This window comes from Stegostoma tigrinum, chromosome 19 (assembly GCF_030684315.1).
Source record: "Stegostoma tigrinum isolate sSteTig4 chromosome 19, sSteTig4.hap1, whole genome shotgun sequence".
NCBI classification, from domain to species: Eukaryota; Metazoa; Chordata; class Chondrichthyes; order Orectolobiformes; family Stegostomatidae; genus Stegostoma; species Stegostoma tigrinum.
Genome location: NC_081372.1, coordinates 3,125,241 through 3,150,095, shown reverse-complemented (window position 1 = coordinate 3,150,095; position 24,855 = coordinate 3,125,241). Strand labels below are relative to the sequence as shown.

General features: G+C 46.9%; 1 protein-coding gene across 1 annotated transcript; it reads right to left on the bottom strand.

Annotated features, from left to right (window-relative positions):
* Positions 1 to 268: 268 nt before the first annotated feature.
* Positions 269 to 24,599, bottom strand: LOC125461492 (elongation factor 1-alpha 2). The gene is made up of 8 exons (XM_059652702.1): positions 24,466 to 24,599; positions 23,648 to 23,813; positions 18,643 to 18,822; positions 16,600 to 16,896; positions 6,395 to 6,545; positions 2,398 to 2,654; positions 1,443 to 1,677; positions 269 to 611 (listed from the first exon to the last, which is right to left on the bottom strand). Exons 2-8 carry the CDS (start codon positions 23,789 to 23,791, stop codon positions 481 to 483), a joined length of 1,395 nt encoding a protein of 464 aa, XP_059508685.1. The 5' UTR covers positions 23,792 to 23,813; positions 24,466 to 24,599; the 3' UTR covers positions 269 to 480.
* Positions 24,600 to 24,855: the final 256 nt, after the last annotated feature.

The window sequence follows — 24,855 nt, the reverse complement described above, 5'->3', positions numbered from 1 at the left end:
GTGAATGGAACAGTTGCCTTGGTAACACTGGGTCTCAGCAAGAGTCACATTTTGTGGCCCCTTTTACTGAGTCCCAATTGTAAATCTTGGTTTTATTTTGAAAACCGATTTCGAATCCCTCAAAACACGGGGCGGGGGGTGGAATGTGAACTCTCAGCTCCCTGGATGATGGTTACAGCAATGCCCCTAGCCTTTCCCATCCTAGCACGCCCCATGCCTGCTTATCTTATCAGTCCCAACACTTCAAGGAAAAACTGAGGCAGTGGCATTAGTGTGGTCGCATCTGTTTATTGATAAAACTAATCGGGTACCTCACAAATTCTGAAACATGCTTTTCCTCTTAAAAAACTTCCATTGGACTTTAATAGTTAACATCCAGTCATTCACCAATGAGCTTTGACAAGCAGATGTACAGACATGGCGTGTGTATCCGCGGTGGGTTTCCTGGGCCGCTGGCTTTGTGCTCGTGGGGCCTCCAATTCATTTGCCCTGAGCCTTCTGAGCTTTCTGTGCAGACTTTGTGATCTTGCCAGCACTGACCGCTTTCTTCTCAACGTTCTTGATGACTCCCACAGCAACCGTCTGCCTCATGTCACGCACAGCGAACCGCCCTGTAAAACACCGACACACGCTGCATCAGCAATAGGAACTGGGAAGAGGATAGGCACCTGGAACATCAGCGGGCTCTCAGCGAATAGCACACTTTATCCACCACACCCAGCACAAAACTACTCCAGCAGTGCCAGGCCACATTTCAATGCAGTACCGAGGGCACGGCGCCATGCTGTCGGAGGGCGTGCCGCGCTGTCGGAAGGCCGGCGCCGAGGGAGCGCCGCGCTGTCGGAAGGCTGGCGCCGAGGGAGCGCCGCGCTGTCCCTTAGGGAACGCCACACAGTCAGAGGTAGGGGCCTGTTGAATGTGGAATCAGACCAAGGCCCTCTGTCCTTTCAGCTGAATAGTTTATTATTGTTGTTGCCCTTGCATTATAGCAACATTTATCATATCAACAGATGGCTGAGTTTTGATATTGCTGTTGTGGGATCTTGCTGTGCACAGATTGACTGTTTGGCTTCCTATGTTATAACACTGCGCATGTTTTAGAAAGCCCCTCACTGACTCCAAAACATTTGGGGTGACTTGCCAAGCTGCGTCTATGTGCTCAGAGATAATGGGAACTGCAGATGCTGGAGAATTCCAAGATAATAAAGAGTGAGGCTGGATGAACACAGCAGGCCCAGCAGCATCTCAGGAGCACAAAAGCTGACGTTTCGGGCCTAAACCCTTCATCAGAGAGTTCCAGTTCCCTCTCCCCATCACCCTCTCTGAAGAAGGGTCTAGGCCCGAAACGTCAGCTTTTGTGCTTCTGAGATGCTGCTTGGCCTGCTGTGTTCATCCAGCCTCACATTTTATTATCTTGCGTCTATGTGCTGCTGGTTACTCACCGAGGGGAGGGTACTTGGAAAAGCTCTCCACACACATGGGCTTCCCAGGAGACATCTCGACAATGGCAGCATCGCCAGACTTCAGGGTTTTGGGATTGTCCTCCAGTTTCTTGCCGGAACGACGGTCAATCTTCTCTTTGAGCTCAGCAAACTTGCAGGCAATGTGAGCAGTGTGACAGTCAATGACTGGGGAGTAGCCAGCACTGATCTGACCCGGGTGGTTCAGGATGATCACCTGTGGACACAGATACCATCATCTCTGTGGCTAAACTCTTCACTCAACTAAATCATCCTCGCTTTTATGGCTGTTTCCATTACCTACAACATGGAACTGATGGTTCACCCCAGTGGGAATGTTCCATGATCCACACCAGCCTCCTGCCAGCTCCTCTCTATCAGCATTTCTGCATGTTCCTTTCCCCTGCTTGTATCTGTCCACCTCATTCTACAATTGCTGGATTACTGCACAAACATCTTTCCCAATGACCCAGTCACTGCCCCAGGCAGCGAGGGGACAGTGTGAGACGCACTGCCCTAGAGAGCAAGGGGACAGTGTGAGACCCGCAGGGACAGTGTGAGGCCCGCTACCCCAAAAAGCGAGGGGACAGTGTGAGGCTCGCTGCCCCAGACAGCGAGGGGACAGTGTGCCCAGCCTGCTGTGTTGCACTGTGAAATGGGTTTGAGTTTGACAGTACAGGTGCAGTGTCAGCCATGTGTGTTTTAGATAATTGAGGGAGGGTTCCAATCTCTCTGCTGTTCCCCTCATTTATTTGTTTCTGACCCTGACAGTCTCAGTCTCTCTCTCTCCCTCCCCCTCTCTCCCTCTCTCCTGCATGTTTAATGTTGGCCAACACTGAGTCCTGACCTCTGCTCTACGACCCCTGTAGCGTGGCCCCTGTGAATGCTATGAGCTAGTCTCTGCGATGCCCCCGCCTCCCCGATCCCAGTTACCTACTTGGGCAGTGAAGTTGCAGGCTTCTGTGGGTGGGTCATTTTTGCTGTCTCCGCACACGTTGCCACGACGAACATCCTTGACGGACACGTTCTTCACATTGAAGCCCACATTGTCCCCAGGCAGGGCCTCGGACAAGGCTTCATGGTGCATCTCCACCGACTTCACCTCTGTTGTGATGTTGACGGGAGCAAAGGTCACCACCATGCCTGGTTTCAGCACCCCGGTCTCCACACGCCCCACGGGGACTGTACCAATCCCTGCCAACAAGCAACAAAACCCCAGTCATCCCAATGTACCAATCCCAGCCAACACGCAACAAAACCCCAGTCATCCCAATGTACCAATCCCAGCCAACACGCAATAAAACCCCAGTCATCCCAATGTACCAATCCCTGCCAACAAGCAACAAAACCCCAGTCATCCCAATGTACTAATCCCTGCCAACAAGCAACAAAACCCCAGTCATCCCAATGTACCAATCCCAGCCAACACGCAACAAAACCCCAGTCATCCCAATGTACCAATCCCAGCCAACACGCAACAAAACCCCAGTCATCCCAATGTACCAATCCCAGCCAACACGCAATAAAACCCCAGTCATCCCAATGTACCAATCCCTGCCAACAAGCAACAAAACCCCAGTCATCCCAATGTACCAATCCCAGCCAACACGCAACAAAACCCCAGTCATCCCAATGTACCAATCCCAGCCAACACGCAATAAAACCCCAGTCATCCCAATGTACCAATCCCAGCCAACAAGCAACAAAACTCCAGTCATCCCAATGTACCAATCCCTGCCAACACGCAATAAAACCCCAGTCATCCCAATGTACCAATACCAGCCAACAAGCAACAAAACCCCAGTCATCCCAATGTACTAATCCCTGCCAACACGCAACAAAACTCCAGTCATCCCATACTATGCCAACCCAACGGAGGAGAAGGACTCAGATTAAAGTTCAGGTTAAAGTTCTGACTAGGCCTAGGATTGGGATGACAGTTTGGAATATGGCTGTGAGATGGGGGATTGGGATGTGAGAGGATTGATATGCCAGTTAGGAATATGGCTGTGATTTGGGGGATTGGGATGTGGGAGGATTGGGATGAGAGTTAGGAATATGGCTGTGATTTGGGGGATTGGGATGTGGGAGGATTGGTGTGACAATTAGGAATATAGCTGTGAGTTGGGGAATCAGGCATGGGGAATCATGTTGAGGGGCGGTTCGCCACTCTATAAATGGGAAGGAAGGAGGGAATTCCACGCTCTTTCCAGGAGGCCCAGCTCTTTATGATTGGCCTGGACTCTAATTGGTGACACGCAGCTCTCCACTATCAAAACAGACAGCTGTTCATCCTTCAGCATTTGAGTGATGGGAACGGCTGGTTATTCTACCATGAGGGTCTTCACACCTCTCAGTAAGGTTCACCCAATCACCATGTGGAGCAAATGGACAGGGATAATCACCTGCACCTCAGTCCCCGGATCCAATCTCTGTCCCCACGATGAACACCTGACTCAGAGCTGATGGGAGACAAGACTTGGGAACACTTTCTACTCATGTTAACATGATATAAAATGTACTGACTGTAATGAGGTCAGCCAGGTGGACCTTATAGAATAGGAGTTCCCTGATTTGGGCTATCAATTTGGTCCAATCAGGGAGCCCTGGCTGATGGACAAGAACAGGGGTGTCAGAGGTTCTGTTTACTCAGCGCTGCCTCTGAGGGAGCTGGATCAGTGTGAAGGACTCTTCATGTGTAAATAAAGGGTGACTTGGTGATGGAATACTGGCCTCTGTGGAGTTATTTCATTAAAAACATTATTCACTTCCATTTCCGACACAGCTCAATCTCAGTAAGTTAGAACCCTGAAAGGACACAAGGTTCAGAGAGAGCTCCTTGGTGACAGGATGGCCTACTGTGGGAGAAAAGACCAAGGGATTCCTTACCTTAGGAGCCAGCTCCATGCATTGGGCCTATGTTTCCCCATTGGATAGAATTCCACTCCCCAACCCACCATCACCCCCAGATCCACCAGACACTGAGTTGGACATGGCACCACCCAGACTCCCCTAGCACTAACCATGCGCCCAGTTGAACGTGGGTGGAGGGGAGAGTTGTACCAGCCTGGCCCTCAGACCTTGAGGCAGGGCCTTGACACTGGACCTTGCTGGTTGGGCCTTAACCCTGGGTCTCGCTGGCTCTGTCACACTCTCAAACCCCAACCAAGTTGGGCAGAGCAGCTGCAATGCAAAAGAAACCCCTGGTAAACAAATCCTGGGTAACAGGGCCTTCTGAGGCGGTCCACATCAGTTCGACACCCTCCCCAGGCTCTCTCTGCTCCCCACCATGGGGCCCATATTCCATGGGTGAGCATTGTGTGACACACTGCACCCGCATCGTTTTTCCCACCACAGCCAAGTTATATTTCTATTGGACACATTGGCAGGTCCATCTGACAAACACAGTGCAATCCTGAGGGAGTGCTGCACTGTCAGAACTGTCATCTTTCAGGTCCCACCTCAAACCCATCGAGGAATAAATAAGCAGCTCTAATGGATGGCAGCAAGGGGGCTCACACCAATGTTTATCGCTCCATCTACACCCTCTGAAGCAGAACATTTGATCTTTGTTATCGCTGCTTGTGGGATCTCACCACAAACAAACTAGACACAGGGTTGCTGCCACTTTAACAGTGACTTCACTCATCATAAAGCACTCAGGGTTTTGAGGGGGAGGTGTGCCTGGTGGTTATGGCGGGTGCTATGGAAATGCAGGGTGCTTTTCAGGATCCATGTTACTGTAAAACCGAATACTGGAAGCTGATTTGCACTGAGTCCCATTCCACCCAAGGTGAATCACCCTTGGTCTCCACTCAGGGTGACTAAAGCAGCACCTTCACGCCCTGAAGGTTCCTTTCCCAGTAACTCAAGCAGTTGCTTCACTCTGGGCTTACGGGCAGGATTTGAGCGATTCAGAGGTGGCTAACTCAAGACTGGGAAATGCACTGACTTGCTAGACGCGCCTTTGTCAAAAACACACAGATGTGTGACGTTTTCTCCAGGTTGTGTAGGGAGCAATAGGGGACAGGAAGCATTGAGGCACACTGGTTAGAACGTCTACCTTGGTCACCTGAGATCTCATCCTGGTTCCTTTAGAATCTGTTGGGCCCTCAAAATTCTGACCCGTCACCCACCCACAGCCCACTCACCCAGTACCCTCCTTGAGCAAACCTCAGGAGCCATGTGGAGGTTGACAAAATTCCAACAATCCAATACAGCTCTCACTTTTACACACTGCAGAATGAAAAACTCTCCTCTTCATAAAACCCAATAAAAGCTTTTAACCCTGTTAAAGTTAATTGCTTATTAAATAAAATAGAACAAACATCTAGTTTGGAAACAAATCAAAGATATCTAAAGCTTTAGTAGCCTCTTTAAGCTGTCCACCCACATGTGAACTCAGAATCCCTGCTGAGGTAACTGTAGCTTTGAAACCCAGCCAAGCATTCATAATGCCATAACTCCAGCCCTTAGGGAAATGTTAACAAAGACTCAATTGAAATGGCACAAACAGATGGTCACATTTGCTTTCTAACCAGTCCAGGACATCAAAAATATTCAAGCAGAGCATTTATCTTTACTCCCGCAGGCAGTTACAGCTTTTATTTAAATATAAATTTTAAACAGCAGGGAATTAATATAAAAAGATAAAAGACCTTTCACACTCTCTAAGAGGGTCCATCAATTGTGATCCCAACGTTGCAAGCTAATGCCCTTACAGAGAAAATGAAGGACATTCAATTCGCAGCTACTTTTAAACAGGCTTTTAAATGCAGGTTTCATATTGGTGTGAATTATGCTCCCCCTACTAGATCTGAAGTAGAGGCAGGAGTAACTCACCATGTTTGAGTTTTCCCAACTCCTCAGTCTGGTCCCAGATCTCCCCAACTTTCCCAATGTTGTTCCTATCTCTCCCAAAGCTGGTTGCTTACCTCCAATCTTGTAAACATCCTGAAGGGGCAGGCGCAGGGGTTTGGTGATGGGGCGGGTTGGGGGTAGAATTGTGTCCAGAGCTTCGAGCAGTGTCACCCCATTGGCATTACCTTCCTTGCGTTCGACCTTCCAACCTTTGAACCATGGCATCTATCGGCAAAAAGAGCAAATGTCAAGACCATGAAGTTACAGCCAGCCTGGTGCCTATCTCCGATGATGATCTGTTCAGAATGTGTTTGGGCTCTCACTACGCCCTCCAGATTGCTGAACTGCCATCTGACTCTCTACACTGCACTTCCCTGATTGCAAACCCCTCACCTCTCTCAATTGGCCCAGACCGTGAGTGTCTGTGACTATTCCTCAACAATGTGCATCACACAGCCAAGCCACATCTGCTCTTCACCCCAATATTGGACCTTCCTAGTGACAGCTTGCAAGATAATCACTGGCTACAAATCACCCCTCGCTTATGTTTCCTCTCCTTGATCGGGAGGAGGCCCTAATCCCAGTTTTAATGAGGCTTTTGGTGCAAAGTCTGAGGGGCAGCTGGACAGAAAAGTTCCAAACCCCATAAATCATCTGTGTCCCAGAGATGGAGGGGAGAGAATGATCCCATTCACATCTGTTCCTTTTCGGCCTCCCCAGAGCAATGTGGCTGGGATCCAGAGTTCTGTAGTTACACAGGACACCAACTGTGCGCCTACGAAAAAGGCAGGAGGGGCTACAGTCTGCATCCATCATAGTTCAATGAGCAATGCTCCCACCTTTGGGCACAAGAGTCAAGGCCCACGCTGAAGGCTATCAGCACATAGCACAAACTGACCAGTGTACAACTGAGGGAGTACTGCACTGTTAGAGGATGCTGTCCAGTCCACTGCCCCAATATTTATAAAAGGCATTAGATTGAGACTGCAGTCTCTATCTGCAAATGAGAATTAATGAAGCTCATTTCGATGGAGATCTTAACCCATATGTGGGAGCCACATAGAGACATGAGAACTTTCTATTTTAACCCTGATGGCTTGGTGTTGGGCTTACTGCCTTGAAAAGCAAGGCAGCCCAGTTTAAAAATAGATCAGCTGTGACACCGAGAGCCTGAAATCAGAGCTAATTGTTCACCCACCTCACCCTTTCAGTGATAGGCCGTGGGTGCTTTTAGCTCATACTTCTCACAGATAGATCTTACTGACAGGCTGATACCAGACACCCACGATCTGATCTCTTATTTCCCTCGCGTTTGCAATGCGAGGCTTGTCGGTGACTCAGTGGAATTGAAAGGTGTCAGGTGTGAGCGGCCATTTTGAGCAGGCGGCTCCTCCAGTAAAACTGAACAAAACACAAAATGGCCCCTGTCTCTCTCAGTTCCTCAGAGCTGTCCTGGCACTGAGTGAACGCAGGCACTCGGTAACAGATCACAGTCCCCTAGCAACTGCCTGTCAGCTCTAAGTTCAGGAATGAGGCAGCATTCTAATTAAAAACTCTCCTTCATGCCTCATTCCCATGGCAGAAAGAAGGTGATTCACAGCTAATTAAAACCCCAGTGATATCAGCAGCACATTGCACATCAACAAAGTGTTTTTCCAAGTTAAATTGCTAGCTTCTGACTGCAGTTTCTGAAAGCGTTCTTCCTGACAATTCTCGTTCTCCTATACAAATACCACAAAGATAGAACGACAGCTTCTGGTTTTAACTCTTTTGTTTCTCAATCTGCGCTGTATGAGGGTCATAAGATGTAGGAGCAAAAGTAAACCATTCAGCCCATCAAGGCTGTCAGCGTTCAATAATATCATGGCTGGCCTGATCATCCTCAACTCCACTTTCCTGTCTTTTCCCAATAACTCTTGATCAGCGTTACTGATTAAAAATCTATCTCGGCTCTGGAAATACTCAATAACCCAGCCTCGACAGTGCCTCTGCAGTAAGGAGCTCCATAGATTCACTCCCCTCATCTGTCATAAATGAGCAATCTTTACTCTGAAATGATGCCCTCTGGTCCTAGATTTGCCCATAAGAGGAGACAACCTCTCCACATCTCCCCTGTCAATCTGATGAAGGGTCCAGGCCCGAAACGTCAGCTTTTGTCTTGAGATGTTGCTTGGCCCACTGTGTTCATCCAGCTTCACATTTTGTTACCCCAGAGAATTTTATACGTTTCAATAAGGTCACCTCTCATGCTTCCGAACTTTACTAGGTACAGGCCCGACCTGTTCAATCTGTTCTCACAGTCGGGAAGATGATAATGAGTTCTGCCCTTCACTCAGCCTGAAAGGGGCAGTGATGGCATCAGAATGGAGAGGGCACTGTGCTAAAACCAGCGCCATTTTGGAAGTGGCCTACAAAAGCATCCACAGTAATAAAAGAGGCATTTCAGGTTGTAACAGCTAAAGGCCTCATCTACCCTGTACTCTTTTTCACCTTAATGTTGCTGTGTTCAGATCTGGTTTTTTACCTTTGTTCAAAGATTCACAGCACTGGGACCTGAGCTTTGTTCCACCATCATATCCATCAGCACTATCTTTGGCTCCTTTGCTATTTAATCTCTTCTGGCCTCTACCTTATAACAGATCTTCCTCTATTCATCCTGCCACCTCCCCCTTTCCACCCATTTAAAAACACTTACTCAGCCTGCTGTGTTCATCCAGCTCTACACCTTGTTATCTCAGATTCTCCAGCGTCTGCAGTTCCTGCTATCTCCATTTTCCAGTTCCCTTCATTTCTGACGATGGGTTTTCAAGTTAAAACACTAATCTGTGTTTCTCTTCCCACAGATGCTGCCTGACCTGCTAAATTACCTTAAATTTGTAACCTCAATTAACATGCCATCAGCTTCTCCTGGATTATTTACACCATCTAAATCCTCCATGTCAACCCTGACATGTCTCATATCACACTCACTCTATATCTATGACTTCAGTCAATACTGCTCTTGGCGTCAGAAACCCAGGGCTCAGAATCACATTGGCTGTTGGGGTGAAGAAACAAAGATGGTGCCACAGGGCAGGACTGAAGGGCTGCAGCCGTGTCAGAAGTGCCATCTAACCTGGGTCCCAACTGCCCTCCCTGAGGCCACAAAACAAACATGATCCAGAGACCCCCCAGGAGTGCCTTGGCAAATATTCAGTTCCCCACACCCTTCCCTACCACCCCCACCTCTCCATCAAACTGGCCCACTAACCTTCCCCACCACCAACTCAAATGGACTGCAGTGTTCAAGATGGCAGCTCACCAGCACCTTCTCAAGGGAGGGCAATTAGGGATGGGCAAGAAATGCAGTGTGTGCTAACGATATCATAATCCACACATTAAAATAAACAGCCTAATTTTTATTTTAAAATGCCCCTGGAACAGATTGTCCAGACTCCACCTTGTCACAGCTTGTGGGAGCTTGCTGTGCAGAAATTGGCTGATGAAATTCTTGCACTTCGAAAAGCATTCCATTGTCTACAAAATTCCTTCCTCACTCATCTATTTGTAAGAACTTAAGACCATACAGCCCTTCGAGCCTGTAAGATGATGGCTAATCTGATTTTAGCCTCAATTCTATATGGCTGCATTTCCCAAAAATATCTCATCTCCTTGGTCATCAAGAATTAACCTCTGCCTTAAGAATATACAAAGATTCTGCATCCACTGCCTTTGGAGGAAGGGAATTCCAAAGATTGGCAATCCACTAAGAAAATATAATGTTTCTCCAGCTCTGTCTGAAGGGGACGCTCCCTTATTTTTAAGCTCCAACACCTCCTTCTAGATTCTCACACAACAGGAAACATCCTTCCGGTCAAAGCCCCTCAGGATATAAGATAACAAATTGTGCAGCTGGATGAACACAGCAGGCCAAGCAGCATCTCAGGATCACACAACCTTTTGTGCTCCTGAGATGCTGCTCGGCCTGCTGTGTTCATCCAGCTACACACTTTGTTATCTTGGATTCTCCAGCAACTGCAGGTCCCATTATCTTTGATCACAACCCCCCTCAGGATATAATCTGTTTCAGTTAAGTCACCTCTGACTCTAAACTCCAGGGGATACAGGCCCAACCTGTCAAGCCTTTTGTCATCAGACAATCCACTCAATCCTGAGTACAGACAGTCCCTGGGAACCGACTGGGTCCTGCTCTGGAGTCCATTCGCAAGTTGATTTTTATGCAAGTTGGAACACAATGCAGGGCAACATCAAGCAGCTGTTGATACGCACAGGAAATGTTTATATGTCGGAGTTTTAAAACTATTCCCCCGTAAGTGTTCATGTATGTGAGTACGATTGTTGATAAGTCAGGTATTTGTAACTCAGGAACCACCTGTATTAGTCTAATCAACCTTCCCGAAGCTGCTTCCAATGCATCAACATACTTGTGTAAGTACAGTAGCCAGTACCGTACACAGTATTCCTGATGTGCTCTCACCAACACCCTGCATAACTGGAACATAATCTCCCTATTCTTGCCTTCAATTGCCCTCACAGTAAAACATAACATCCTACTAGCTTTGCTGATTACTTGTTGTACCTGCAGACTAACCCTCTGTGATTCACACACTGGGACACCCAGATCCCACTGCAGCTCACTGTTTAGATCAGCTGCTTCTTTTTTATTCTCTCTGCCAACACGGACAATTTCGCAGTTTCCCACAAAGTACTCCATTTGCCAGATCAATGTCCACCCACTGAACCAATCTAAACACCTTTGTAGGCTCCTTATGTCCTTTTCTCAACTCACTCTTCAACCTACCTTTCTGGCATCAGCAAATTGAGCTCCATATCTCAAATCCCTTCATCCACATCATTTCTATAAATTATAAGGACTTGGGGCCCCAGGACACATCACTCGTGAGACCCTACCAGCCTAAAAAAAGGCCCATTGATTCCTACTGAGATAACAAGGTGCGGAGCTGGATGAACACAGCAGGCCAAGCAGCATCTTAGGAGCACAAAAGCTGACGTTTTGGGCCTAGACCCTTCATCCGCCTCCCCTTCTCTCCCTATTTATTTCAGAGCCCTCTCCCCTCCCCCATTTATGATGAAGGGTCGAGGCCCGAAACGTCAGCTTCTGTGCTCCTGACATGCTGCTTGGCCTGCTGTGTTCATCCAGCTTCACACTTTGTTATCTTGGATTCTCCAGCATCTGCAGTTCCTGTTATCTCTCTCCCACTGATTCCTACTCTCTGCCTCCTGTTCTTTGATCCAGGTCAATATGTTGCTCTGGTACACCAGCACCTTAGCAATGTATTGAGAAATATTAAGGCCATGAAAGTCACGTTATAAATGAAAGTCTCTCTCTGAATGAGGGTCTGCTGGCATTTTCAAAGACCAGTAACTGACTGGATGACAGATTGGCTCTGGAGCCAAGGTTCTGAAATGTTCCCTGATGTAGCCTGGCTTACCCGAGCTTCATCTTTTTATAGCTGCCACCTGACATCATGTATCGATTTCAGACAGCAATCTGGGTTTGAGCTGTGGCAAAGCTGATAAAGCGAATAATGTCCTAGCTTCACCTTTTAATTCTCCACATCCCTGTACTATGAATGCTTGTGACCTTAAAGTTGAGAAAGCAAAGAGCTGAGCGGAAAGCTGGGTCTGTACATAATGGGATGATGATGAAGACTAAGGGGTTACTCGGGTGATAAAAATACAGATGGTCACTGTTTATCCCATCTATGGGCACGTGGCTCAGCTTTTCACATAAATATCTTCAGTGATGCCAATTCTGTGCGTTAAAAATACACAGCTCAGGCAACTGCTCGTGGGCAGTGATTGAACACGCATCATAAAAACGTCAAATTCCAGCCCTCACTCTGTGAGGAATCAGAGATCTGACAGCTCCTCTAAATTCTAAGATAACAAAGTGTAGAGCTGGGTGAACACAGCAGGCCAGGCAGCATCAGAGGAGCAGGAAAGCTGACGTTTCAGGTCTGGGCCCTTCTAAATGCTATCTGATTCTGCCTACATTGTACCTTAATTCCAATATTCCAGTTCTCTTGACTCCCCACCACAGAAATCATTTCTGCCTCCATCTTATCAAATCCCCATTCATATTTTAAGCACCTCACTCAGGTGACCGCTATCCAAGACAAAAGAAAGCATCTCTCTGTGGCCCTCCTACACTATTTAAACCTTTCACCTCCATTCCCATTCTGACCAATTTCTGCTGCATTCTTCCAACATCCCCTTTCTTGACTGTGAGGCTCAAAACTAGCTGTGATTGCTCTGATCGGCTTCTGCACCACTACATCCAGCCGAGACCCAGTACAAAACTCAAACCTTTGTTAATGTTCGATGTTATTATAGAACTGCCTCCAGCTTTCGATCAATTCTGTACTTGGACCCTTCAATCTCCTTGCTCATTCACAGTTCCCAACTTCTTATTGTTTAGAAAATATTCTAATCTGTCCTTCTTGAGCTAAAAAAGTGAATGATCTCACAGTGGCCTATATTAAAACTATTGCCAATATAGTAAATCAATTAACGTGTCAATGCCCCTTTGAAATTTCAGCTCCCAGATGCACTGCTGCCTGTGCAGGGAAAATTAATGCTGTCATAAAATTTGGATATATACTGCTCTAGTTTCCTTCATGCAAGTCATGTGTCAGTTTAGTTGGAAGCTGGATTCTAGAATGGATCCCGGGATGACAGGGCAGGATCCCAGATCATGTGCTATCAGATACAGGAGACAGCCACGACCCTTTTCTTGATCTTCTCCCTCCCATTGACCAGCCAAGGGCTGACAGTCTCCCAGGTCCCTTCACCATCTTGTCCGTGTTTCAATATCATCTTTCTTCTAATCTCTAGACCCAATGGGCTCAGTCTCCCGCCTGTGCAACACCTCTCATCCCAGTGAACCTGTGCTGTACCACCTTCACAACAGGGGTCCTCTTCCTGAGGTAGGGAGACCAACACTACCCTCTGTACTTCACCGGCACAATCTCACCAAACCTGCCCCAGCCTCCTGCACCTAGAAACAGTCTCTCCTCAAAATGCCTCAACTTAATCTCTACTTCAGCTTCACTGCTCAAAGAAGGGCCCCCAGTTCCTGCACTTGCTCCTCCTCACTGGCACCATTCACCCTCAGCAAAACCCTGACATCTTTCCTAATGTGCAGTGACCAAAACTGAACACAACTGGCTACGTTACCTGTGGAAGTCAATGTTTATAAAGTTTTAGGATAACTTCCTTGTCTTTGTTCCTTCATGCCTTTGAAGGCAAAGTATTGAGCAGGTTTGCAAATGGGGCTGCGTGGCAGGAAACAGAGGGGAGGGAGAATGGATACCTTCTCAAATTGGCAGGATCTGCACGCAGTGTCCCATGGGGATCTCTGCTGGAGCCTCAACTAGTCGCCGTATCTATAAATGGTTTAGAGAACGGAGTGGAGAGTATAAACCTTAATTTGGTGGTGACAATTTTGATAGTTGTATGACACTATAAAGAGATATTGTTTGATTGAGAGAATGGGCAGAACAGTGGGAAATTAATTGCAATGTCATCATCCACATCAGATCTAAAAAAATATTGGAACTGATAAAGTGATGAAAACAGTGGAGGTCTAAAGAGACTCAGTAGTGCAACTATATTAAAATGTCATAAACAGAAACAAAACAATAACACATTAGATAAATGAAAAGCTGCTCCTGAGTGTAGAGGAGATAAATGGGAACTGCAGATGCTGGAGAATCCAAGATAATAAAGTGTGGAGCTGAATGAACACAGCAGGCCAAGCAGCATCTCAGGAGCACAAAAGCTGACGTTTCGGGCCTAGACCCTTCATTAGAGAGGGTCTCTCTGATGACGGGTCTAGGCCTGAAACGTCAGCTTTTGTGCTCCTGAGATGCTGCTTGGCCTGCTGTGTTCATCCAGCTTCACACTTTATTATCCTGAGTGTAGAGGATGAGAATACAAGGGATAGAAATCCTGTTACAGTGATACAGAGCCCTGGATAGACCACACCCTGGGGTCACCGTAGGCTCCAGGTTCCACACTCGGGAAGGACAGACCAGCCTCTACAGAGAGCTGTCTCGTTTCACCAGAATGAATCTTGATTCTAATGTTTACAGTGTAGGGGACATTCCACAAACCAATGTTAGTGTTCCTTTGAACATAGAATATTAAGAATTGATCTGATTTAAAATGTTGCAATTTTCAGAGAAACAGATAGGGTGGAGATAAATTAATGGATGTCTACTTCAAGGAGGTTTGGTTTCAAATTTAAAGTGAATCCGGAGAACACTTCCCTGCATAAAAAATGATAAAAGTTTGGAACTCTCTTCTGGAAACAGCAATTGATTCCGATCTATCGTTAGTCTCAAATCGAAGACAATACATTTTTGTTAATGATATGGGATGGTAGATACAGGGAACTAGGTAGCTATGATTTTATTGAGCTCTGGAACAAACTCTGGGGGCTGGATAATCTGTTCCAAATGAACCTAATGATATATTGATTGCCATTTATCAAATGCTTTCCCATCTCCCAGAATGAGGGGTGACATTACTTCCTCACTGTGTACACATTGGACAGAAATCAGGAATTTCACACCCTCTTTTACTGTTCCCATTATTAACTCAGGCTATGTTCCAATGCTTGAAGCTCTTCATTACCACCAGACAAACATTGAGCAATGTTTCTATTATTTAGTCCACTATTACCTTCTCACTATTGGTGCTCTGTAGTGCAGTCCCACACATACCCAGCAGCCTAACAGCTCCCCTCCCAACCTTAAATTCTGATAAACTGGAGTCTGCATTTGCTCGCGAGGTACATCATCGTTCTCCAATGTACTAATATTATCTTTGATCAATACTGCCATCCACTCTATGATTCTTTTTCCATCTTTCCTGAATAAAGAAAAAGACATTTCCATTTACAATGTGTTTTGCAAGGACTGATTGACAGTTGTAAGTCAGATTGGTGAAGTAGTTAATAAGGTCACAGAAATCTTGTAATAGCAGCAGCGTATAAGAGCAACCATAAGATCAGAAGAAATTTATAAACTGTCTCGGTTTCCCTTTCAGTATTATTTCGCAGTTTGGATGCCACACTTTAGGATGGATGTGAAGGTATTCAAGAAGGATTTGAACAGATTTACAGGCATGTTCCTGGGATCAAGGACTTTAGATGGATTGGAGGACCTGGGGCTGCTTTCCTTACAGGAGAACCTGAGGAGGTTTGACTAGAGGTGTTTAAGCAGGCTGGCTAGAGGGGGGCATTCCATTCCCACGGCGAAAGGGATGATAACCAGAGGACACTAATTTAAGGTGAATGGTAAAACAGGCAATAGTGACATGAAAAATCAGTCTAGCTGCCAACACAAAATCTATGCAGGGCTATGGAAAGGAATGGAGGAGGTGGACTAGCTGAGTTACTCTTGCAAAGAGTTAGCATTAACTCAATGGGCTAAATGGCCTTTTTCAGTGCTGAAACCATTCCAAGATTCAAAGGCATTGTAAACAAGCATACAAGCGTTCCAACCTCTCCTGCTTTGAGCTAAATATCTGTTATTGCAATTACATCATAATCCCAGGTGAGTGCCTGTGTATGCACCAATCTTATTTACCATGTTCTGAGCATTTACACACATATACACTGAATCCATTTCAGTCTGCTCTGTATTCTCCCCCCCAGTGCAGACTCACTGATTATCCCTCTGGATTGACATTGGGGTGAAAAATTAGCACAACAATCCATCAGAGGTTGGAGCCCACACTCCAAAGCCGGGTAGAACTGAGCCCGACCAGAAGGCAGTGTTCAGAGAACTGTACCCCAACATGGATTCGTCACCATAATACTGGCCAGAACAGAATCAATACTCAAAAGGACTGTACCCCAGCACAGAGATAACAGGAACTGCAGATGCTGGAGAATTCGAGATAACAAGGTGTGAAGTTGGATGAACCGAGCGGGCCAAGCAGCATCTTAAGAGCAGGAAAGCTGACGTTTCTGGAGTAGACCCTAACCCTATCCCTAACCCTAGCCCTAAGGGTCTGGGCCGAAAACATCAGCTTTCCTGCTCCTAAGATGCTGCTTGGCCTGCTGTGTTCATCCAGCTCCACACCTTGGTAACCCTGCACACTTGAGTCTTTCCAGGAGTGGAGATAATATAGGACAAGGATTTTGACTTGAATTTGGAATTTCAGGTCCCACTTCCCATAAACACCTGTCATTTGTCTGGGAGAAAATTAAACATGAACTGAGTGGTAACTGGCAATTCTTACTCACATTGGGAGAGGCCTCCAGCATGTTATCACCATGCCAACCAGACACAGGCACAAAGGGGACAGTGCCTGGGTTGTAGCCGATCTTTTTAATGTAGGCGCTGACTTCCTTCACAATTTCATCATAGCGCTTCTCACTGTACGGAGGCTCGGTGGAGTCCATTTTGTTGACGCCCACAATGAGCTGCTTCACCCCCAGCGTGTAGGCCAGGAGCGCGTGCTCACGCGTCTGACCATTCTTGGAGATACCGGCTTCGAATTCACCAACCCCAGCTGCTACTATCAGCACAGCGCAGTCGGCCTGCATAGACAGAGAGACACACATTGTCAAGAGGCAATCATGCTATTGGACCCTTGACGCCCCCTACTCACTGTCAATGTAACTCCCTTACAATTACACCCTGGCCCCCACAGCTCACTGCTCCCCCTGAGCACTAACCACTGATGTTTGCATTCCCACTGACCTACACTGGCAAAATCAGAACCAAGGCCCCAGGTTTTAGAATTCCCTCTCCATTCATGGCCTCAATCTGTAATCCTCCATTATCTTAGCTATCCTCCGATTCCAGCCCCTTTCCTATCCCTTTGCGCTGTCACTGATGGCTGTGTATTCCATATTCTGGGCTAAAACTCTGCAAAACCCTTCTGCCTTCCCATCTCATTCTTTCCTGCTAAGGTCCTGCTCTAACAGTGTGGTGTTTCTTCTCCTCTGCTGCTGTTTCTGCCCGTTCTAAATTCCAATCATCTCCTCCCCATCTCGCCCTATCCCCATCACCCACTCTTTATCCAGCGCTTCATGAAATACATCAACACAATTCCCCACAATCCCTCCCTGTGATAATGTTTTCTACATTCTCACCACTCTCAAGATAGAGTTTTCCCTCAAATGCTTTTTTCAATTAATTAATGAAAATAGCTGATACTTTCTGAGGGAATTTTCCTTTCATTAATTCTCCAGAGTTGGACGAGGTGGGTAACTATTGTCCATTCAGAACTGCTCTGACAATATTTGAAAGAATGAAGGGACTTTCTCAGCCATTTCAGAGGGGGCTCAAAAGCCAACCATTTTAGTACGAGGTTGGAGTCACTCACAGGCCCAGTCCAGGCAAGAACTGCAGCTTTCCTTCTCTAAAGGAGTGTTTAATTTTACTGAACACTCCATGGTTTTTATGGCCTAGTTCTATATGACCTCCATTAGTTTTAAATTAATTTGGGCTTCAATTGCCAATCAGGTTTCACTGGCGCGTTTGATCCAATGGCCTCCTCATTACCAGCTCAGTAACAATGGCTATACACAATGATGGGGTGCAGTACCACTGAGTTAGGGGGTGGACAAATGTCAGCCAAGGTTCACTCTATATCAGTCAGGGTTGCTTCCACGAGACTGTGGATGTGTGTCTGTTATAATGGAGTCAGACGACACCAGTTATAATCCAACAGGTTTTTTTGTGAAATCAGGTGATGAAGGAGCAGTGCTCCAAAAGCTTGTGTCTTCAAATAAACCCATGGGATCATAACCTGGTGTCATATGATTTCTGACCTTGTCCACCCCAGTCCAACACCAGCACCTCCACATCCTGCCATAACTGAGAACTGGGATAGACTGTGATGCCCACTTTGAGCAAAAAGCCTGGTTGCCCTCTCTAACTCTGTTTGCAGAGACCTGTCCCTCTGGTGATGTTCAGAATGTTGACAGCACTTTTAGAATCACAGCCAGAACCACCATGAAATGTACAAATTCTCCACGCTAACCAATTGCTATTCCCTACTCCTTTCATCAATACATTGCTGGCTGTATCCTCACCTCTCTATCCCTCTTTCTTCCTTCAAGATGTTCTTTGAAGGTGTCCTCTTTGGCCCAAGTCTTTAACCACCTTTCCTAATGTTTTATTTTATACCTCAGTGCTAATTACTTTTTCTGATTATGCTGAAATGAAGTGTGTTGGAACAGTTGACCAGAGGGGATACAAATTAGGAACCAGAGGAATAAAATGCTTCAGTTCCAGGTTTGGAAATCTATTTTGGCCTCTTCCAGCATTTTACTGACCTGAGAGGTTCCAGTGATCATGTTCTTAATGAAGTCCCTGTGGCCAGGAGCATCAATGATGGTGATGTAGTACTTTGGTGTCTCAAACTTCCACAGAGAGATGTCGATAGTGATACCTCGCTCACGCTCAGCCTTCAGCTTGTCCAGGACCCAGGCATATTTGAAGGAACCTTTACCCATCTGAGCAAGAGGAGAGATCAGAGCAGGTTCTCCTTCTCAATGTTCGGTATCAATTAGACAACTGTATTACAAGGATCATCAAACATCTACCACAGAATCACTACCTTTTAAAACACCGTGGAAATCAATCTGAAGATTACAACAGAAGTATTTACAAATCATTACTTATATAGATTGCAGAGCACAGAGGAAGGCCATTCAGCCTCTCCTACCTGTACAAGCTCTCTGCAAGAGCTACTCAATTCGTTCCAATGCTCTTCTGTCGCCCCATAGCCCTGAATGTTCTTCCATTTGCAATTATTTAACAAGTTCCCTTTCAGGATATTGAAGCTTATTGTAATCTATATGTGATGATGATGTTTAACTTGAATCAAGTTCCTGAACAACAGACTCATGGCTGGATGTTGATTTTTGTCATTTGGTTATGTTCCTATGGAACATGCTGGAACATTTTCCTACCCTGAAGGTGCAATATTAATTTGTTTGCTGTTGTTGGCTACAGGAACCAGTGACTACGAGAAGCTCCAGGTCCTCCCTCCAAAATGTCACAGAATCCACACAGTGTGGAAGCAGGTCATTCAGCCCAGCGACTCCACACCTAGACCCACCTGATCATTGTAACCTTGTATTTCCATTGCCAATCCAATCCACCTAACCTACACATCTTTCAACTATGGGAGGAAACCCATGCAGACATGGGGAGAATGTGTAAACTTGGCACAGGCAGTCACCCAAAGGTGGGGTTGAACCCAGGTCCCTGGTACAGCTGGGCAGTAGTGCTAACCAGTGAGCCAAGACACTATCTGCCAGTGACAGCAACACCTAGGCATCTATTACCCTCACTAACCCTAAGGGTAGAGTGGGAAGTGAGGTGCCTGCTTGAATATCACCATTTCGTAGGGTAGTCAAGATTTAAAAACTTTGCCGTGGGTCTGGAGTCACATGTAGGCCAGACCAGGTAAGGATAGCAGATTCCCTTCCCTAAGGGACAGTCGTGACACAGATAGGTTGTTATGACAACAGACAGTGGTTTCATGGTCACTATTACAACTGCTCTCTCCTCCAGATTTTTATTGGGTTCATACTTCCCCATCTGCCATGGCAGGATTCAACCCCAGGTCCCCAGAACATTAATCCGAGTCTCTGGTTTGCTGGTCCAGTGAAAACCCCACTACACCACTGGCACTACCTGTCCAGTGATGTAACCTTTCTGGTACTGATGTGACAGAGATGGTTACAGAAATGGGGAGGAATGAAGCCATGGAGGGGTTTGAATACAAGGATAAGAATTTTACATTCGAGGTGATCCTGGACTCAAGCTAAATCACTGTGGGTTGTATTATTGTAGAGCTGGCTCACTTGTTTTAACAATAGGCTGCCTGTGTGTGGGACCACCCATGTGGCATTTTGAAGTGACTGTCCTGCTGCCTGATCTGAATGGGAGCTTCCAGCTAACTGCAAGGTCACATACCTTAATACCAATGTTTGAGGGCAGCTCAGCAAGCACAAGAGGGACCAGTGTGTGCAGGGAACATGGTGGGAGTTAGGACAAGGGCAGCAGAGTTTTAAACAAGCCGAAGTTTGGGGTTAGGTGACCAACCAGGACAGCATTGAATAATTGAATAATAACACCAAGGAGTGTAGATGCTAAGGATACCACTAGCACCGTGTCTCAGTGGTTAGCCATGCTGCCTCACAGCGCCAGGGGTCCAGATTCAATCCCACTCTCAGGGGGCTGCACATTCTCCCTGTGTCTGTGCAGATTTCCTCCGGGTGCTTCAGTTTCTTCCTACAAACCAAAGATGTGTGGGTTCAGTAGATTAGTCGTGGGGGATGTGGAGTTATAGGGATATGGTAGGCTGAGTCTGAATGACACACTCTTTGGAGGGTCAGAGCAGACCTAATGGTGCATGGCCACCTCCTACACTGCAGGGATTCCAAGAGGTAAGGCAAAATCAACTCCTGGGGAAATCTCAGCAGCTCCAAGTTAACATTTTGAGTCCAGTTGCCTTTCAAAGGTCCATTAGCTCTGTTTCTCTGTCCATAGATGGTGCCAGACTTGCTGAGTTTCTCCAGCTATTTCTGTTTCAGGTTGGAATAATCAATGCAGATGTAACAGACACAGTGGGCAGTTTTGGCTGAGGCAGGGGTCAGGGTGATGGAGTGGTGGCAACAGGTAGACCTGAGGCAGGATACATGATCAGCAATTCACATCAGGATCACAGGGAGTCCCTGAGATTGTTAGCACTTGGGTAGGGCCGGGGAACAGAGGGTGCCCCAAAGCTTCCAGCGTGTTCAACCATTTTCAAAGCACATTCTCTGCATCTAAAGCATCTCCCATGAGACGTTTAAAGAGTATAAAAATGGAAAGGGGGTGAAGACAGAGAGCAGAATTGCTGAATTTGCTGCAGAATCACACTGGAAATTAAAAGCAAAATAAAAATTGATGCTGATGGTGACTAAGGCCCCGCAATCACAGATAATTCCCAAAAAATACCAGCTTTGAAAAAAACAATAGCAAAAAAGGCACACAAGTAAAATTAAGTCATTTCTGCAGCCATCATATACAAATCACTGGTATATTCCGAATGCCTGGAGAATTACAGCTGTTGATGGCCTGACCCATTAGTGAGTCAGCAAAGACACAGAACTTGGAATAGATCGCCACGGAAACCAAGGACATGTTGCATTTATATAGCGCTATTAATGTAATGAAGGAATCCAAGATTCATAGCAACGTTATCAAAACAATTTCATCAAACCACTGAAGGGATTATTACAACAGGTAGGTTTTAAGGAGGAAAGGGAGCTAGAGAGACAGAGCTGTACAGCGAGATTTCCAGAGGTCACCAAAGGCAAGGGACTAAAATGAGGATGTACTAATTTGGAGGTGTACAGCAATTTCAGAGGTTAATGGGGCTGGAGGAGATTACAAAGACAGAAGGAGCGAGGCATAGAAAAGGGTTTAAAAAGGAGAGTGAGAAATTTGTGAATTGAGTTGCTGCTGTGGGGTGAGAGGCAATGTGGGTCAGCAGACGGTGAGCAAAAGGGATTTGGCATGAGCACAACAGCCAGGAAAACATCACACAGTCAGGCCTGGAGGTCACAAAGTGTAACATTATAAACAGAAGCCATTTCAAAGGATGGCACCCATGTTAGATGCTGGCTCATTTCCATCAATTTGTACCTTGCAAATTACATGATGTGACCAGTCACATGAGAAAACTGCTAATTGTTATCCAATATGCTGGAATGGTTGGCGTTCCAATCATTTTCCATGACAGGCTTCCGACTCTGATTGGACAGAGTCCTGGAGATGTCTGTATTTGAACCTGTACAACCAACCCCCCCACCCGATGCCAAAGCCAACGATACCATCTTCAATCATTTTAGAATCAATGAAGAAATTGGAAAGCTGAGCATCTTTTTAAAAAACATCAGACTTTTCTGCTGGTGGCTCACCCAGTGACCTGGACGTTAATTCAATCCCAGCAAGGTCCAGAATCAAGCCTGGAGGGTTGACAACAAATAGACAAGCATCAAAATGGTAAGGACATAGCTCATTTTCTTAAAAAGTGGTATTTGACTTCCATCTGCAAACAAATCCTGTTCCAGAAAATTAAAATGAAAGGAAGGAATCTTTAAATATATAAATATACTGTAAAAAAAAAGGAAGTAATCTTAACGCTTACTGTACTGGATTGAGGGACCGAGTGGGCTATTTTTGCTCCTAATTCTGGTTTTGTTCTGTATGTTCAGGGGTGTGGGCCAAGCTCTATGAACGTGCACTGGGACCATTCTGGAAATGTGACTGTGCCAGAAGCAATGATAGGAAAATGCTGGGAATTGTTTGGGTACTGATGGGAACATCTTAGGAAGCTGAGTGGGATAAGTTCTGGGAAGCTGCTGGAATCAGGGCTGGAATGGAGCTGGGACTGGGATAGAAAATTGGCGACGGAGCTGGAACAGAGCTGGGAAGCTGTTCAGATGCAGCTGGGAAGCTTCTGGGACAGAGCTGGGTGCAGCTGGGATGGAGCTGGGGAGCTGCTGGGGGAAGGTAGGGTTAATTTTGGAAGCTGCTGGGGTGAAGTCAGGATACATTTGAAATGCTGCTAGGATGGACCTGGGAAGCTACTGAGAAGGGGCGGGGAACCTGTTGGGGTGGAGCTGTGACAAATTTAGGATGCTGCTGGCTTGGAACTGGGAAGCTGCTGGCATGGAGCTGGGATAAATTTGGGATGCTGCTGGGATGGAGCTGGGGAGCTGCTGGGACAGAGCTGGGTGCAGCTGCAATGGAGTGGGAAGCTGCTGGGATGGAGCTGGGATAGATTTGGAATGCTTCTGGGATGGACCTGGGATGCTAATGGGAAGGAGCAGGGAACCTGTTGGTGTGGAGCTGGGATAAGTTTAGGATGCTGCTTGGCATGGAGCTAGGAAGCTGCTGGAATGGAGTTGGAATAAATTTGGGATGCTGCTGGGATGGAGCTGGGGAACTGCTGGGGTGGAGGTGGGATTAATTTGGGATGCTGCTGGGATAGACCTGGGAAGCTACTGGGAAGGAGAGGGGAGCCTGTTGGGGTGGAGCTGGGATAAATTTAGGATGCTGCTGGCATGGAACTGGGAAGCTGTTGGCATGGAGCTGGGATAAATTTAGGATGAAGTTGGGAAGCTGCTGGAATAAATTTGGGGCGCAGCTGATATGGAGCTGGGAAGATGCTGGGATGGAGCCGGGATTAGATTATATGGGATGGAGCTGGGAAGGTGCTGGAATAAATTTGGGGTGCTGCTGGGATGGACCTGGGAAGCTGCTGGAGCTCTGCGTTACCTCTGCAGCCTCCTTCTCGAATTTTTCGATGGTCCTCTTGTCGATGCCACCACATTTGTAGATGAGGTGCCCAGTGGTGGTGGATTTACCGGAGTCGACATGGCCAATGACAACGATATTGATGTGGGTTTTCTCTTTGCCCATGGCTGGGGCTGGGGACGGATCACTGCAGCAAACAGACACAGACACACAAAGGGTGGGGGGTGTGGAGAGAGAGAGAGAGAGAGAGAGAGAGGATTCAGGGAGAAGGTAATCTCTGAGTCACACTGGAAGTGAAAAGGTCAAACCCCGTTCCCGTTGCATGGGTCTGTTAAAGAGAGCGCTGCTGTCATACACCTCCAATGGGGCTTGCCCAGATCGAGGGGCAATATCCAGAGGATCCTGGCAGGTGCCGGGTTTCAGTTCATGGAGATTGCTTCAAATAGAACTCACTCTCAATCCAGCCTTCTGCCTCAATGTAATTATCTTTCCCAATCTCCCAATTCCATCCTCTTAAAACAATTCTTTGTCTGGAATGATGACATTATTAGATTGTCTCGCTTTTATTTCCCATCTAATCTCCTCTCCCTGCGTGTTGAAGGAAAGCTAGTCTTATTCCTGAAATTAATCTCTCTGTCTCTGTCCTATCTATCTATTCCTCCCTCCCTGTCTATCTCTCTCCCTCCTTCCATTCTACTTAATCCTGTTCCATGTTCGCTCTGTCACACAGTCCCCCGTTTGTAGACCTGCACCCTCTTTAGTGACAGCAGACCTCCCCCCCGCCTCCGGTCGGTAACACAGCTCTCCCCGGGGTGCGTGCCTCTCCTGCCCGCTCTTACCTGCGCTGCTGCCGGGGAGAGCCGCCGCTGCCCCTCGCTGCTTTTTATTGCGGCGGGCGATAGGCGGTGTCTCAGCGAAAGAGCAGCTGCGCAAGTACGAACACACACCGCCCCCACCTCCCTCCCTGCCTTCTCCCTCCCTCCTACAGCAATGCGGTAAAGAATATCCAGCAAAATAACACACTGCGGAGAGAGAGATAGAGGGATTAACACAGAGAGGGGGAGGATGGAGAGATAAACAGAGGAGGGGAGGGAGGAGAAAGGGATAAACACAGGGAGACAGAAAGAGGGAGGGAGGATGGAGAGATAAACAGAGAGGAGGGATGGAGGATAAAGGGATAAACACGGAGAGAGAGGAGGAAAGAGCGATGAACAGAAGGAGACGGAGAG